General features: G+C 29.0%; 1 protein-coding gene and 1 long non-coding RNA gene across 2 annotated transcripts in view; one reads left to right on the top strand and one right to left on the bottom strand.

The window, feature by feature from the left end:
- Positions 1-504: 504 nt before the first annotated feature.
- LOC127283872 (uncharacterized) overlaps positions 505-19,053 on the bottom strand; it is a 45,412-nt gene continuing 26,863 nt past the window's right edge. Inside the window, exons 8-9 of the mRNA XM_051308984.1 lie at positions 7,504-8,509; positions 505-1,414 (exon numbers count right to left, since the gene is read on the bottom strand). Of these exons, the coding sequence (XP_051164941.1) occupies positions 827-1,414; positions 7,504-8,509 (1,594 nt within the window). The 3' untranslated portion in view covers positions 505-826. The remainder of the gene's footprint in view (positions 1,415-7,503; positions 8,510-19,053) is intronic.
- On the top strand, positions 11,714-14,497 carry LOC127283873 (uncharacterized). The gene is made up of 5 exons (XR_007843399.1): positions 11,714-12,798; positions 12,883-13,515; positions 13,592-13,990; positions 14,083-14,213; positions 14,288-14,497. It is a non-coding gene; the product is annotated as an uncharacterized LOC127283873 (long non-coding RNA).

The following is a 19,053-nucleotide window of genomic DNA, read 5'->3' as shown; positions in this document are numbered from 1 at the left end:
TAATAGTTTGTATACCTGTGATTTTTGAAGCTCTCTTCGGAAGTATTCACCAAAGTCCGGCTACATCCAGGACAAAATGTTACGTTTTTTCCATTTCATCTTTTAGATTGAAACATACGTAAATTTTGTCAAAAAGAATTTTGCGGTCTACCGAATTTATTTATTTTATTAGTTTTTTAAATAAGAAATATAAAAACGAAAATAACTCCTAGCGCTCGGTGGCAGGCAATATTCAAATTATGGTTATGTTCTTCCTTTAAAAGATTCTCGGCACGCCGGTGCCATATTGATAAAGTAAATAAAGTTCTGTAAAAAAACTCGTAAATGAGGTAAATTATCTTTACATAAATACAAAATGAAAGCCAGTAAGAAAAATAAAATTAATTCTTTAAAGTTATAGAATATGGAGAATCATGGAGCAGATATTTTCATGTTTATTGTGAAACTTAAACAACTATTTTAAAAAAATATTAATTAACTTTAAAGAAGCGATAAATCTTTAAATAATCTTTAATCCTTTTAATATTTAAAAAAATATTTTCGGATTAATTTGTACAATTGTGATACAAAGGGATAACAATATAGAGAAAAAAATATTTAGAACAATAATAACACTTCCAGATCATATTATTTTATTTGTACGCACTTATTTAAAATTTTTAACTACCTTCAAAATCTCCTTGATTGTGAACTGAAAGTATATAATGGGGATAAGACAAACATGAAAAAAATGTTTTATATATATATACACAGTATGGAAAAGACTAGCGTGAGAATTTCAACAGTATTTTCCCAAGTTTTATACTTCGATCGAAAAGTCACAGTTTTACCAACTTCCACGGCCTCGACCTCTGAAAGTTCCTCCCCTAAACTGCACACTACTTCCGCGCTTTCGAGGAGAAAAACTATTGGCAGTAGGACCACGGGGACTGTTGTTTGGCCAAGGAAGACGCGGCCCACCTCTAAATCCTGACCTTCCACGATGAGCAGGAACTCCTCGCCAAGGAGTAAATGGAGAAGTTGGTGTCACTGTTCTTATTCGAGGCCGAAATATAGACGATGAATTGGGAGACTCATAATCAAAAACTACCACTGGGTGCAATTCAGGTGCGCCAGGTGGTCCAACAGGACAAGTTAAACTAGGTGGAATAGATGAAATAGACGGACCTAGTAGAGGTCCATTGGGTGTTGACAGCAATGGCCCATTCACAACTTGTACGAATTTTCTTGATGTAGATTCTGACGATTTCTGACTATCTGTTAAATTAGTCGATGATCTGTTTGAAGGCTGAGGAGTGTTATTTGTTGAATTCATCAGAGCTTCTAATTGTTCCGAAAGCTGCTTCGGTGTCTCTGAATTTCCTACTTTTTTATTTTTTTCACTTTCTTTAATATTTCTCTTAGAGTCAGCAATCTGCAACAAATTCAATTTTTATAAACAGAGTTGACTCAAAAATATTATTTTATTTTTCCCTGATTTCGAGTCAAAATTAAAATTTTTTCCCTGACCCTAATGAAAATATTTTAAGTGGATTTCAATAACAGGCCTCGGATTGCACGACTTTTTCGACTTTTTTTTCTATTTCTCAAAATTGAATTATTAAAAATATATATTAACTTGAATTATTTCTAAATCAATTATTTAAAACATTTTCCAATTTAAAATTCTCCAAAGTTTAATTATTGTTTAAAGTTTATGAAATATCTACAAAAATTCCAGTTTCGAAAATTTTAATTGAAAATTTCTTGAAATTCAATTACTTCCAAAAATTTTAACTATTACTCTTCCAAAACTCAATTATTTCTAAAATTTTTAACTTCAATTTCTTTTTGTATTAATTATTTCTAATAACTTTAAGCAAGTTCTTCCAAAATTTAATTACATAAAACGTTTTTTAATTATTAATTCTTTAAAATTAAATTTTTGTTTATATCATTTTTAACAAATTTCAGTAATTCAAGTTTATTAAAATTATAATTAAAAACAAAAATTCAATTTTTTAAAACATTTTTTAGTTGAAAATTCTCTAAATTTTTGTATGAAATTTGTAAAAAAAAATTCATTAATCAAAATTTATAAAAGTTTTACTTGAAAATCTCCTGAAATTCGATTATTTCTAAAAATTTTAAATCAAACTCTTCCAAATTCAATTATTTTGCTTCCTCGTGGAGAAAGATTTGTAGTCCTTTCGTTTATAAAATTTTTAAAAATTTTGAAAACAAATTTTCTTCTATATAGAAACATGTTATATGAGATCCTAATCAATTGTCCGGATGTATGTGTATGTGTTTGTGGATCTTTTTTGTGAACACGATATCTTTAACAGGTTTTAATGGATTTGGATAAAATTTGGTAGACTTATTTATTACATTAATCTCTCAAAAATGACGAGAGGATTTTTAAAAATACCCCCAAAAAAAAATTTATCGTCTTTTTTCCAATTTTTTTTTAATTGAAAAAATTTTTAAATAGAAAAATTTAAGGTGGTATATAATAAAATCGTCCTCCTTACGTCAAGACGAATCGATTGGTATATATAAAGTGTATGTTTGTTTCAAATTTAAATTCAAGTTAATACATAAAATAATTGAATTCCTTGCATTGAAACGAATCGATTCGTATATATATAAAGTATATGTTACACCCAAAATTAGTTAAAAGTTTCTTAATTTTTAATTTTTTAAAAAATTTTATTAATTCACAACAGTTTTCAACTCGAAATGTTTTAAATCAATCAACTGAATTGTAGAAATTCATTGCTTCAGCAAATTTTTTGCTTTACACAATGAGGAAGCAAAAAAAAGGACCCCTTACTTGTTTAAAATTCTAATTAGAAATCTTCTGAAATTCAATTATTTCACAAATTTTTATTCAAATTAATTTGTTTTCAATAATATTTTAATCAAATTATTCGAAAATTTAATTAATTAAATCATTTTACGAAATTCTGAATTCGAATGTGCATAGCTTCAGTTGAAGTAAATAGGAAAAAGAGGTGTTGGAGCTTAATTTACAGTTTTGAAATAAGTTCAACATCAATATTTTAACCACAGATCACATACAAGAGGTTTTGAGTATTGCCAAGCTTTTATCTTAACAATTGGCAGCAAGATAAAAAAAGTTATCGCTCAATTCATAAAAACTTGAAAATCAAAGTCAAACTGTTTCAGTATTCTGTCGAGAATTTTAAAGAAAACAGACTTAAAAATCATACTAAATTTTTTTCTTATTCCTTATGACTCTTACAATAGAAATTCACTTGAATTTTTGATTTTTGTCAATTTGGTTATTAATGACAAGATGTCCCCATTTACTCTGAGTTTTCGAATTTTTGGGGTAAATGGGGATAGCTTGTCATTATTAACCAAATTTACAAAAATCAAAAATTCAAATGAATTTCTATTGTAGAAGTCATAAGGAATAAGAAAAAAATTTGGTATGATTTTTAAGTCTGTTTTTTTCAAATACAAGACAAAATACTGAAATAAAAAAATAAAAAAATTTCAATTGGTTCAACTATTATATATCTACCACAAATTTTTTTCAAATTTTTTCATCCCTTAATACAGTAATATACTTAAGGAAACTTTTTTCTTAAAACTTTCTTAGAAACTATTCTGTCCCCATTTACACCAAATTTTATGAAATTTTCTAAATTTTGAAGTAAATGTGGACATTCAGTTTCATGCGTTTAAAGCTTATCTACATTTTTTTCTGCTGCATAAAATTAATCCTGGGAATGTAAATAATAACTTAAAAAAATAAACCCGCAAATATTACCTTTTAAAGAAAAAAACTTACGTAATTTGTGGAAAATAGGGATTTTGGCCCTATTTACTCCAACTGACCCTAAATCAGACTTGAAAAAATTTCTTTTTTTTAATATCTCTTTAAATTATTTTTCAAAAAAAAATCTTCAAAATATGTCTCAGTTTAATTCGGTGGTTTAAAAAAAAATTCTTGAAGATATTTCTATGAAACATTCTTATTAAGGAATTAATAAATTTTATTTAATTTCAAATAACAAATTGTTCATAATAAAATATTTATCAACTAATTAAATTTATTGAAAATAAAAAAATAGTCCTTTTAGACTTTTCTTGTAATATAAACACGGTGGGCAGGAAGCAAAGATAAGTTGCACAAAAATGTCAACAAAAATTGAAAGTAGGGTTGCATTTGTTGAAGATTATAGAAGAAAAATCCGCTTAGAATAATATCCTTGAAAGTTATCCAGATTTTACATTTTTTAATAAGATCAATTTTCGTGCAATAGAAGAGGGGCGGGCGCACGTGTTTGTTTCTTTGTGTATATATGTAATTATGTTGGTACATGCACACATGCAATTCCCACACTTATAGCCAAAAATATTATCTTTTGTAATTTCTCATATACAAAATGATAAATATCAAAATATAATATTTATAATGATATTATTTTAAAAGTCACTAGGTGACACGGTGGCTATTGTACACGGAAAAAATAAGTTCGTCAATCATTAAGAGACTAGTCTGTCACTTTGAGACGGGACATTTTTTCCGTAGAATTTTAGTCAACTTTCTTCAATAACTTAAAAACATCGTTGAAATATTGAAAACGAGTCGTAGAATTTTTAGAATTCAGTATGTTAGCAGTTATTTTTTATTTAATGTTAAACTATTAGGAATAGATGTTTGAAAGGTACTTAATATTTATTAAATGTCATTTAAACTTTCAAATATTTTAAACTGAATTCTTTAAAAGTAAACAATTTATCGAATACTACACGAGTGTGCGCAACTTTAGTAAACGTTTACGAATCATTAGTGAATAGTCTGTGAAACGTTAGTTGACTATGGCAGACGAGATGCGCAGAGGTGCATTGCGCATTTCTTCCAAAGTTCTGCTACAGCCCATATGTTTCTGCTATACACTATATACGTGAAATGTCAATACGAAATTCAACAAATAATTTGCAGTCAATATCTGCCTAAAAATTGACCTCGATAAAAATGAATTTTCTTTTATATTTCTGACTAATTGAAAAGTGATGGTCAGTGGAAAATCTTTTCTCGAATGTGGTGAAAAATCTCGTCATGTAGTATATAAGAACAGTGACTTTCAGTGTTATAAGCGTGCGTTTGTATGTGTAGTCTTTAAGTACCTATGCGAATATATATGTAAGTAAGGTTTAGGTTATATGCGTCATAATTCGTAAATGTGTGTAAGTGTAAAAAATATCGAACTGTGCAATGAGAAAGTGTATTATCATTCTGTGCCAATCAGTGTTTGAAGTTACTAATAATTGTGAAAAAAATACTTTTTTTTTTGTTATTTATCAGTATAACCATTTTTTAACAGTCATAGAAAATTTAACAAATATTTTTCTAAATTTTAGTGATTATTCATTAAAGGTTGATGAATTCTTTCTAAATAGTAACAAACAGATACTTTTAACCTTTAAACGATTTTATGTCCCGTCTCAAAGTGACAGACTATTCTGTTAATGATTGACGAACTTATTTTTTCCGTGTATTCGAAAAAAAGTTTGTGAATCATTAAGAGAAAAATACATTTTTATCGAGGTCAATTTTGAGGAAGAAATTGACTGCAAATTATTTGTCGTATTTCATATTTATATTTTACGTATATATTCCCGAGGATTGACGAATCTACCCGAAACTATGAATATGCCGCGCAGGAAAGATAAACGACAATCATGCCTCAGTGCCAATCTCGTGCCTATGTATGTATATTAATAAAACTTGGATCTGAATAATGGTTTTTTCATTTTTTTACTCTCTTTCAAATTATATATTTGTCGTTATGAATAGCACTTTTGTAATTTTATCCCAAATAATAATTTAATATTTTAAAATATTTTAGTTTATTAATAATTTACATTTATATTTATTGATTATTTATTATTATTTCTTAAAATATTTTAAGATAACTTAGCTCAAAAATTGACCATTGATACTATATAACTACTTATGTGTAATACGTTGAGAATTATTATTATTTACAATTATTTTAACAATAATGGTCCTTTCTCATAAGTGGTGAAAAATTGTCTTGCTTAGTATATAAGCAAACCTCTGCTTTCACTCCTCAGCGTAGTTGCGTGCGAGCGTTTACATGTATTATGCGTATATTTGAGTGTATAGGTAGCATTAGACTGTTAGGTAGGTGTGTATGTTTCTATGTATTTGACTTGGTGAAAAGCGACAGGTATGTAAAACTGACCACCTCATCCCTCCATCTCCTTCTAAATCTCCTTAAATTTCTATCTGCCTGTCCTTCTTCATGTTCTCTCTATTTTCCCATTCTCATACTTTTATGCCTGTCTCATCAATTTTTAACAGTGCCGATATTAAAATTTGCTTTTCTTGGTTTTACAATTTGTAAAACATAAATTTCAATTATTTGAATGTTTTTATATTAATTTTTGTAAAGACAAAATATTAAATATCAGTATCACTTTTTTTAATTAAGAAAATTGTATTTATGAATTTTACAAATATTGACAAATGATTTACAGAATTAATAGTGACTATAGTGATTTTAAATATTGACCCTGAATAGCCTCACTTTGATATAGTAAAATATTAAATTTTGGTTCCATTTTTACAAATTTTTAATATAAGAAGTCTTTCCGTGTACCTACATATACACAAAGAAACAAACACGCCCACCTGTGCCTTTTCTGTTTCGCGAAAATTGATCTCATTAAAAAATGCAAAATGTGAATAACTTTCAAATAGGAGCAGCTAGGATTTCATTATAAACTGTGTAATAATGACTTTGTAACCGCAATACGTTGAAAGAATTTTTTCAAAAGCTTTTTAAACCAAATTGCTATTAGGTTCAATCCATTATATTGCAACTGAAGTCGTTGCTGACTAATTTTTAAAAATTATATTACTTTGCAGGAGTAATTTTGAAGTTATCAAGATCACGAAATGAAAAGAAGAACAAAGTGGCTATTTTATTTTTTAAATTTTTTATACTTAGGAAGAAGAAAGAAGAAAAGTGTATAGAAATTCTAAAATTTTATGACAAGAACTTCATATTTGGTGTGTTTTTATTTATTTAATGTTTCCTATTTTTTATAATTAATGAATATAAATCGCAAAATTAGGTTATTTGACAGATGCATTTGAAAATCATATTTTATATATTATTTCACATATTTAAATAATTATATCAATTGAGAATGATAATTTTTTTTATTTTTATTGTAAATTCTATGTTGTTTTGCATATTTTCTAATGGATAAAAAATTTAAAGTTTCCAGTACCTCATATACTTTAAATTCATATTTTGCAATAAATAATTAAATTTTTAATAAAATTCTTTTCATTTCGTGATCTTGATAACTTCAAAATCATTCCTGTAAAGTATTACAATTTTTAAAAATTAGTCAGCAACGACTTCAGTCGAAATATAATGGATTGACAAATTAATAATTATTAAAAATTTTACAATAAAGTTAATTATTTAATAATCATATAATACAAACCTGCGAGTCAGTAGCAATGACTGTATTATTTTTGGCTCCAGTTGATTGATTACCATTGTTAACATTACAATTAATGTTCCCACTGAAATCCGATTGCTGAGATTCTTCCGAATGCCTACTGTTCGGAAGATTGAAATCTTGTTTCCTAACTTCCTGATTTTCAGAAAATTCTTTTTGTTCTGTTTTCGTTTCTCCATTTGTAGTCTCTATGAGAATGGGATTGTTATTCTGTATCACTACTGGCGAAGATATTTGTACATTATCGTGAGATCGTTGCCTACGACTATTTTTTTTACTATGATCATCGGAAAATTTGTCTCTTCTATTACCACGACTTCCTCGACCGCGACCACCGCCACGGTCGATTCGATCACTCCGATGTAAATTTTCCCGTTGTGATTGGTCATATTGAGGGAATCTTCCATGCGTTTGCGATTCATCTTTATTCCAACGTTCATGTTGACTGTCACGATAATCAAAATCGTGTACAGAATGAAAGTCTTGTTGATGAAAGTTAAGTAGATTTTGTGGAAAATTTTGTGGGCTCGGTCCAAAATTTTGTTGAATTGAAGAAAAATTTTCTCGATTTGATGAAGAAAAGCCTTGCATATTTGAAGGAAAATCCTCTCGAATAGGATTAAAAGAATGAGGATGCGCATCTGATTGAAAATTTCCTTCGTTTTGTCTAAATTCCATTGGATTATTTTGCTGGAAATCTGAAGGCCTGTGGTGAAATTGTTGATTCGGAAGAGGAGGTGGTGGTGGCGGAGGAGGAGCTTGATGAATATTATGAACATCTTGAGGGCCACAGCCACCCGGAAGAGGAATCATTCTCATGTCCATATCCATATGATGTGAGGTTTCAGATACTGAAGGAGGTGCCCGCATATCTCGATCTTGCGATCGCACATCTACCAAAACTCCTCTTCCCTTTTGCTTAATTTCATTTTCATCATCTGACATATCCATATCCACGCTTTCAACATTATCTCCCGATTGCACTTGCCTAAAAACAAAAAACATAATTAATAAATATTAATTATCGCTGTCAAGTTAGAGTAATTATCCGTTTATTACAAGGAGTTTAATTTCCAACGAAATTCCTATTTATACAAATCCCTAGAATATGATCCAAATTTATCGTAATATGTATGTTGTGACGGGCAAATATTTCTTGACGTTATTTAGAGAAATAAATGATCAAATATGCTAGGATAAGGGTGAGAGGTCAATAGTTCGCTCCTGCGACCTTACATCAATCTTAGTGCCAATAGTTCGATATATTGGCGTATTGCCAAAATCATTGCCAATCATTACTATGTGTGTAGAGTTGATCTCCTTGTGATTTGTGTAGTCTTTTGCTAATTTTAATTAATAAATTACCTGGCGTCCGTGGGCAAATATTATTTTATTTCATCATCAAATAGAGCCCCAACAACTCTAAAGCCAGTCGCGCTGGGTGTGGAATAATTTTACATATTTTCTTGTGAATTTTGATTCTCTTCTTCTTATTTAATTATTTTTATAAAAACTAAAAATTATTCTGTCTTAATTTAATCCTCAAATATAGGGGAGGAGTGCCGGTTGTAGGCACCCCTATGTAATTTTTGACAGTAAGTAGATGTACGATTATTAAGTGCTATTTGGGTAATTTTGAACACCAAGTAGATTTTGATGATTTGAGTACGGTCAAAAGAGTATGTTAACAGTACACTGTTTTTGTGTTCTTAGAAGCAGTGAGCATAATGAAAATATCTTGAAAAAATTGAAGACAAATGTGATTTTCTCCTTTTTTTCTAAGTGTGTTAAATAGGTGTGAATTATTTCAAAAACTTGAGTGCAATTGTTTTTTGTACAGTGTTTACATTATATTTTGTGATTTAATTTCGGATTTAACTAAAATATCAGCACTACATAAATTTTTAGATTCTCCAATGGTGCCCATAACCGGGAACAACATTTTTTTTTACTAAAAATGGTCTCTTCAATAAATTTTTTAATAAAATATTTCTACTTAAAGGAATCAATTTAGTTTTTTTTACAGTTACCTAAGGCGTCTAGATTTCCACTGATAGGCACAATTCTCATAATATGCATTTGGTCAAAAGTTATGATCCATAAACAAAAGGGTGCCCTAGTATTTTTATCCACGAATCATACAATTTCTATTTGGGCGTATGTAAACTGCGCCGGGTAAACCTGAATTTTACCTACTTTTATCAGATGAGTATAATGTAACAGTAGTATATTTATTTAACGATTATTTACTTCAGCTAACATTTGTTGAGTACGGACAATCATAACAATAGTAATTAAATTTGATATCAATGAATTATTTTAACTTTAAATAAGTTACTACTACTCTATTTACATGGAGAATAACGTTCTAACACGATGTTCTATAAGGGACAAAAATGTGGATAAAAACGGTTTGTGTCGCATGTTTTGTACAAATTTATAGGTTCAAAATCCGGTTCAAATTGAATCCTTCCTGTTAATATGTTGGAGAAATCCATGAAAATTATTTTTCTTTTTCATCATTTTAAGTTCTTTGAAGATAATAATAGGTATTAAATTTTTAAAAAAATTTTGTTAAAAATATTCAGAAATATTTACTAGAAGTTATTTTTTATATATTAATAGAAACAGTTTTGTATTTTTATATTCAGTGCAATAATAAATTCAATAAAAGAAACAATTTTATCAACTAAAATAAATAAATAATTTCGAGTTGAATAGTCTTATTTTTAATTGAGCTGCCTGCCGGATAAAAGAAGGGCACATAACTAATGTTGTGTAACGCGGCCTTCTGCCCTTAGCTGGTCTTCCCCGAATATACCCAATCAGCACGAAAACTTGCAGCAAACTTGCAGGAAGTTTGTCGTGCAAGATGTGCAAGATTGCAGTGCAAACATATAGCAAGTTTGGCGCAAGCAACAAAATGTCCTCTTGTGGCAAGGTAGTTAAGCAAGCTTGCAGCAAAGTTGCAAAAAGCTTGCTGCAAGCTTGCCACAAGAGGACATTTTGTTGCTTGCACCAAACCTGCTGCATGTTTGCACTGCAATCTTGCACATCTTGCACGGCAAGCTTCTTGCAAGTTTTCGTCCTTATTGAATAGTTAACGAACGACTATATTTAACGAAAGTGACTATTGTGTACCTAACTTGAAGTCGGTGATTAATTACAAAAACATTGGAAAAAAGATTTATTAGGAAAAAAAGAGTTAGGAAAAAAAGGTTAGAAAGAATATAAGTTGGTAAAATAATAGGTTGGAAATTTTACATATTGGGAAAAATGTCCACCCAATTAGTATCGTTCTTTTTTATGTAATTATCAAATTTACATACATTTATTAGAAAATTACATTTTTTAGCACATTTCAGATGCTAAATTAATTAATAGATTTATAAAATCTATGTAGATTACTTTATTTCGTTAATTATAGCAGCAGCATGTATTTATTCATATGCCCTAAACCTTGCAAATGTCCGCTGCACTTAGTTTTAAATTTTCAATCATTTAAATCTACATTACTATTATTTATTCTTATAATTTTTTTCTTTTTTATATTAATTTGATTATTTGATTTTGAAAATCTATTTTTTAAGGTAAGTTTATACCTAAGAAGGATAACATTTTTTTAAAATGATAAACGTTCGCGAAATCTATACGTTGTTTTCACGAATTACAGTGAAAAATATTTTTTAAAAAAGTGTTATATAAGGGAAATTTTTTTATATTTTTCTTATGCTAGTTACTTATAAAGAAATATAAGGGAACTAATGAAATTTCAAGATAGTACATCTAGACAATAAATTCGACTGAAAAAAGAAATATAATTAATAAAGATTTCCTCAACTGTTCAATTTTCATAATTTTTAAGTACCGAATAAACTATCAAAAAAAAGTTTCTAATGTTCTTAGATTTATTTAAAAATAATTGAGGACCTACATTCCACAAAGTGTTACTTATTACTTATTGCCAGTACCTGGTTCCTGGTGAAATTTTACACATTCACATGACAATTCACTGTAAAAAATCCGGTCTGAGTTGTCATGTGACTGTGTAAAATTTCACTAGGGAACGTAGGGGCAAAACGGGACAGTTTCCTTAATTCACACATTAATGGACCAATAACACTGTGATAAAAAAAAATATGACTTCAAAAACTTCTTATCAAACCTAGTAGAGTTTGTAGAGCATAAAAAACTGAAAAGAATGGTGTATATTTAATTGCTTATACACCCTCAAAATTTAATTATACACGGAGAGAAGAGTTGTAGTATATTCTACTTTACGCGTTTAGTCAGCGAAAATTTAGTAACAACGACTAGATATAAAGTAGCATTTACGAAACATTGTATAGTTCCGTTCTGTTGATTTTACTAAACAGCGTAGTTGGAGAAACTGGCTGTTTAGTAAAAGTAACTACACATTGCGCAGTACGTCAATATTTAAAGATGGCGGCGGAACAGTGTCAATACTAGTTTAAAAGTGAAACGTTCTGGTTTTTAATTGTGAAAATGAACATTGCCGAATTATTAAACAATTGGGGATTTTCACAATACGCTCATGCGTTTGAAGGTAAGTTTCTAGGTACTCTAAGTGCTTCGCAGTATGTAAATCGTGTATAATGCACAAGGGCCAAACTCATCACATTCTAGGACTTTAAACTGCAAATGCATTAGTAAGTTTAATCTTTTACATTTGTTTGATGTTTTTATGTAAAATTTTAGAAAAAAAACTTTTTTAATTAATTTATATTTTTGAATTAAATACGTTTGACAACTTTGTAACAATGTTTAACGATAAGTGAATGCAATGTAAATAAGATTAATGTCGAACTGATTACCTAACCTCAAAATTGGCTTGCATTATTTTAATTAAATTAAATGCATTAAATTAAAAATGTATTATTTGTAATTTTTAAAATATTTGTTTCGTATTTTGTGTTATTTCAGAAAACAAAATTGATGCATTTGCTCTCAATTTGTTGACGTTCGAAACGTTGGGGCCTTTAGTTCCTCCTGTAGGTGACCGAATAAAATTACTAAATAAAATTGAGGAATTCAAGAATAATCAAGAAGTATGTGAAAAATCCAGAAATATCATTCAACAAATAGGTTATGTGTAATTAAATTAGTGTTTTGCTCAAAAACATTGTTTTCATTTATTAGGTAGTTGTTCATTTCCCAATTGGAAGCCAATTTCCAGGAGAAGACGAAGCAAATTCTCAGGAATTTCAACAACCTGAGGGAAATGCAGGGGCTACTGAGTTTCTTGAAAATGAGGATGTAAGTAATAAATAGAATTTATAATAATTAATTGCATTTGATGAAGTTTTATTTTAATTATTTTGATTCTTTTCTAATTTTCAGAATATTGTCGAAGAATATTTGAAGTGTCAAAGGGGAGAACGAATAAGGGTTAATTATTTTGGCAAGCCTGGCCAAAATAAACCAGCGGCGGAACGATTTTTGGATGTCACTCATCAAAAATTATTAACGGAATTAATAATTGAAAATGAATTAAAATCGTCAAGCTCTGAGTAATTTTTTCTTTTTTTTTTAATTAGAAGGTTTCGTATGAATAAAAAACGATAACTTTTTTTTTTGTTCAAGTTTCATTTTATTATTTATAATGTTCCAAAAAGATATGTTTCGATTTGAATGTGTTTAGGATTTCTACAAGTAGACTTTTGAAGCTGGCCGGAGATATAGAAAAAATTTTTCCTAATGAAAAGCAGGTAAAAATCATAAATTGACATAGATAATTCTACTAATATATACACCTGCTTGATTATATTATACAAACAAAATTAAAACCTCTCGTTTACATTTTTCAGAGTATATACTACATACCATATTCTTCAGTCAGAGTGAACCATAAAGTCGTGAAAAAAAACAGCGCACAGGGAAAATTGTGGTGGAAATACCATAATCACTGTAAAGTTTTAAGAAAGGATGGTGTGCGTACCAAGAGGAAAAGAAATGAATCACCAGCTGCATCAAGTAATTGCAATTTATATATAATTCTTATATCGTAATTATTTTGTGTCATTTATAAAAATATTTCTTCTTTACTTAGATGTGCCTGAATCTGCGGCAGCACTTCTTCTTTGGCTAGAGGGTCAGATTGAAATTACCGATAATCTCAAACAAAAGTGGAAAGATACTGCCATATGTAGACACCAAAAATTGATGAACGAGCAAATTGAATGCAACACTTTGATCAGAAGGTCCGGGATTTGTGTGCTGAATAGTTATTTTATGAAATACCCTTTTCTGAGACAGCCAGGAGGACATCATTATTTGGTAGGGTATAATTTGAAATATTTTTTTATAAAAAAATTTTTTTAAATTATCATTATTTATTTTTAGTTGGAGGATGATTTTGTAACTAAATATCCTGATTGTGAAAACAAACTCTTCGAAAAATGGCCGTCTTTCAAAGGGAAAGTGATTGAATTGTCGAAAAAATCAAATGGTGATTTTGCTTTTTTCCTTTTTTTTGACTTATTTATTTATTTAGGGAAATAAATAATATTAATATTAATTTTAACTTTAAATTTCTTACAGATCTCAGTGACGCAGCTATTCTTCTCGAATTTTGTAATTTAGTTACAGCCATTCAAAAATCCAAGCGGGTTTGTAAGACTTGGGTGGCAAATGCCGAGGAAATAAAAGAGGGGTTTCTTCTCCATGTCAAGGTGAATAAAGTTAATTTTTTAAATTATATTTTTAAATTAGAGTATTATTAAAGTATTGTATTTATCTCATATAGACTATAGATTCCTGCCAATTGCACATCGACAGATTAATCAACCGGGCCGTGCAAAATAAACTGCACCTTTCACCAGTGGCAATCATCGTAGGATCCGACATTGAAAACATAACTGATAGCTACAGATATGTGGATGGAATTCAGTTTCGAGTATCTTCTCCTCTACACGCTGTAGACAAAACATTTAAGTGCATTCATGCTCTCCATGCCACTTACCCACAACAGAGTATTTCTGTTTGGCTATTATTCCAAAGAGTAATCTACGATTTGATTACTGTCTGGGATTCTTCATGCAACACTGTCGAACGACTATTACAACAATTTGATTTGAATTTGAATTGAAGCCTACTTAAAGGAGTTCTTTAACTATTGAAGTTAAAATTCGTTGATTTTTAGAAAATGGCTTGTACAGTTTGCAAAGTTTAACGTATTCACTTAAATATTAAAGGTAATAGTTTATTAATGCGAAAAAAATATATTTTATATTAGTTAAGTCTAACAAATGTGCGTGTAAAGTATTTATTTGTACTCTAAATTTAATACATTTATTAAAATTTAAAAATGCCTCGTTGTACTATTTGTGAAATAGACAAACATTCTGTCGATTCTTTGAAGTTGCATTTAAAACTTTTTCACAAAGATTATAATGATTTGTTTACAAGAGGATGATTGCTATCGAATTTTTAAAGGCTGGAAAGAATTCCGTAAGCACCTCATAACTGTACATAAATCGGTAATTTTTGCACAGGATATCGCCGAAAGCAACGTAAATTTATCAATTGCAGGACCTTCAAATGCAGTCGATACACATTTTTCCGAAGCAGTGTCATTAAAAGATGGAAGTATTGAAAGAAAATCGAATGCTCCACTTACAAACGCAGCTATTTCAGAGATTGAGAACCTAGTGGAATCGCTGGCTGTGAATTACACTTCTAAACTTTACTCCAACCCTAGGCTCAGTCGTGATCATGTCCAGCATGCAGTTGAAGATGTTAGTGGATTAATTGAAAATATATTGACAACCATTAAGCCACATTTAAACACACAAGAAGATCAATTGAATAAAATTAAAGATGCTGTAATGAAACCTTTCCAAACTACGTTGTCGACAGAATATCGCAGGTTGCGAGTTATCGAAAATACGCAGAAGTACATCAAACCTCGCGATTATGTTGTTGGTGATCGTTTAGATAATATTCTACATGAAGGCAGAATTATCCAAGACAGAACAACTGTTACAGCGAAATTTATTCCCATGAGAGAAGTTTTGAAAGAATTTATATCTATGCCAGGTGTTCTCGAGAAAATTGACGAATATTTAAAATATCTTGAAGCGGAAAAAGAAAAAGGAATATATTCAAACTTCGTTCAGTGTGAGTTGTGGCAAGAAAAATTAAAAAAATTTGGTGACAAATTTGTTTTACCGTTATTCGTCTATTACGATGATTTCGAGATCAACAATCCTCTTGGCTCTCATGCTGGGGTCAACAAAATAGGCGCAGTTTATTTTTCGATACCGTGTCTTCCACCAGAATTTCGTGCAAGAGTTGAAAATATATTTACAACTGTGTTATTCAATTGCAATCATAGGAAGACAAATCCTGAAGGAAACGATGCAATATTTGGTATAGTTACAGACGAATTAAATTTTCTTTCGCATAATGGAGTTCCAGCAAATTTAAACGGGAAAAAAATAACAGTTTACTTTGCATTAGGATTATTATTAGGGGACCATGAGGCTCTAAATAGTGCAAGTGGATTTATGGAAGGAGCTAATGCAACTCATTACTGTATGATCTGCAAAATGAGTAAAGCCGAAAACCGACAAAATCTTCACATTCGAGAGAAAATGTTAAGAACTCCTGAACAATATGAATCTGACGGTTTTGACAATAAAAAAAACGGGAGTAAAAGAAAACACAATTTGGAATCTAGTCTTTCTATTTCACATTGTTAACAACTTTTTCGCGGATATAGCTCATGACTTACTTGAAGGTGTTTGTAAGTACGACATGCAACATATTTTGTACACGTTAATTATTGTAAATAAATCTTTAAGTCTCGACGATTTGAACGAAAAACTGAAATCATTTAATTATGAAAAAAATGGTTTCAGTAACAGGCCGCCACTTATAAAACAAGACGAAGTAAAAAACAAACACTTGCATATGTCTGCCAGTGAAATGAGAACATTTATTTTAATATTTCCAATACTTGTAAGCGATATAATCAAAGGTGGCATTGATGAGAATGAAGAAATCTGGCAATTTTTTTCATTATTGAGGCAAATATTGGACATTTGTTTTGCCAAGTCATTTAAAACTGAGACACTGTCTCTTTTGGATTCTCTTGTTCATCAGCATCATGCTTTGTACATTAAACTTTTTAAAGACACTTTGAAACCTAAGTTTCATACGATGAAACATTTTTCTTTGATTTTAAAAATGTCTGGCCCTTTATCGAATCTCAGCCTTCTAAGATACGAATCAAAGCACAGGGAATTAAAAACGATGATATCTAGTACAACGTCAAGAAAGAATCCGGAACACACAATTGCTGTCAAAGAGCAATTAGGATTGTGTCATCGCTTTCTTGCTAATGAAGGGCTTAATCCTAAATTTGAATTTGGAGTTAGTTTCAGCCTAAATTCTATTTTGCTATTAGATCGCTTTGATGAAGTTTCTAATTCTATCCCTAACAACTTTTTTGGACCGTGTTTAGATGTTTCTTGGGTAAACGTGAATGGGACAAAGTATAAAACTGGCTCTTTTATAATTCTTTATGTAAACCCCAACGGTTTTCTTGTTTTCGGCAAAATTTTAAATATTGTAATTAATGAAACGCGAGATGTCCTTTTGCTTTGTGAGAAGGCAGTGGTACAATCTTTTAATGAAGGATTACATTCGTATGAAGTGTCTCTGTCCAATGAATTAACATGTTGTTTAATCAATGATATTGTGTCGCAACAAATTGTCATACATAGCGTTCTCTCTGATGGACGAAATGTAATTTCACTCAGATATGCACTTTGATTCAGTTATATGTATACATATAATTTTTGGAAAATTTTGAGTGAAGAGTTAAAATGCGTTTTTAAAATTATTGTTTAAAAATATTTATTATACATTGTTTCTATTTTTAATAAACACATTTTTATAATACATTTTGTTATATTTATTTTAAAAATATTAAAACAATTGTCTTATTAAATAAAAAAATTAATACTTTTACAAGTTTTACAATTACTCTTCATTATAATTAGTTTATAAAATTCAAAATATAATTATAATTTAATTATTAATTGATTAATGTTAATGTATAGTTATGATCATAAAATGGAGTATATATTTCAATTTTATTTATATAAATTTTAAGGTTAAATTTTTTTAAAATTTTTAAACTATATTATAAAATTAACTATATGATAAAAATAAATAAATGGATATATTATTAAATATATAATAAAATTTATTTTCTCTTGTTATTGATAAACATTTAGTCTTCCAAAAAACAATGCAATTTTCAATATTTCATTTCCAAAAATATGATTTCTAATGTTTATAATATAGCGATTAAAGAAAAACTCAACATAACCTCTTAAAAATATATGAACAAACTATTGAAACAATTTTTTGTTTTACTATAAAAATTTTATATTTATTATCTACTATTATTGAAATTATTGCTATTAAATGCATAAATTGATATTTTAATTTTAAATTTATTCCTTAAAATCATATACATATACAGTATTAATTTTACTCTAGACAGGTTAGTCCGTTCAACTTTCTGTGTAGTTGAAGTTACTTTCTGCCACCTTGTCGTATTGACAAAACGCCCGTTTAGTAAATCCCACTACCAGTTTAGTCAGTCCAAAACTAACGATTCTGTTTAGTAGATTGGACTACCATGGTAGTAGAATCTACTACGCCCTTCTCTCCGTGTAGAGACGAAATACCATTTTTTGTGAAAAATCCTTGTAACTTTCTTATTTTTTGCCCGATTTCAAATTCATTTTTTAATTTTTAAGTTGAAAAACAGATCTTTGCAACTGTATAAATTATTTTTGTTGTATCTTCTTAATTGATGACGATAAGACTAAATACTTCCAAAAATTTCGATTTTTTATTGTTGCTTCCTCATGGAGGAAGCATTGTAATACCGAAATTTTTCGAACTTGATTTTTTGATGTATCTTTATGTTTTTCGACCTCAGGAATCCAAAAATCACATTTTTAAAAAATGTCGTTGTGTGTGTGTCTATATATGTACTACATTTTCTTAAATATCTCGAATACTATAAGAGCTAAAGGGATAAATTTTTTTTAAATTGTAGGTCTCACTGGCGGACAAATAATGAGAGTAGTTTGAGCAATATTAATAAAGATTAACTATTATTTTTTTGCATTTAAAAATTTTTGAAAAATCTTTTTTTGCCCATAACTTAAAAAAAATGTTAAGACACCTATGAATATTTTTCTTTAATTTTGTAGAATTTTTTTAAGACGCATCTTTTGAGCCATTGGCGAACATTCTACTGATATTCTATCCAAAGTTATTGAATTTTTAAAAATTAAAGAAAATAGTTTTTTGCCCATAACAAAAAAAATGTTAAGACACCTATGAATATTTTTCTTTAATTTTGTAGAATTTTTTTAAGACGCATCTTTTGAGCCATTGGCGAACATTCTACTGATATTCTATCCAAAGTTATTGAATTTTTAAAAATTAAAGAAAATAGTTTTTTGCCCATAACAAAAAAAATGT

Source organism: Leptopilina boulardi, unplaced genomic scaffold, assembly GCF_019393585.1.
Source record: "Leptopilina boulardi isolate dan_hultmark-lab unplaced genomic scaffold, ZJU_Lbou_2.1 LbouV2_314, whole genome shotgun sequence".
Classification (NCBI taxonomy): Eukaryota; Metazoa; Arthropoda; class Insecta; order Hymenoptera; family Figitidae; genus Leptopilina; species Leptopilina boulardi.
The sequence above is the reverse complement of the archived record's forward strand: the minus strand, read 5'-3'. Positions and strand labels throughout refer to the sequence as shown.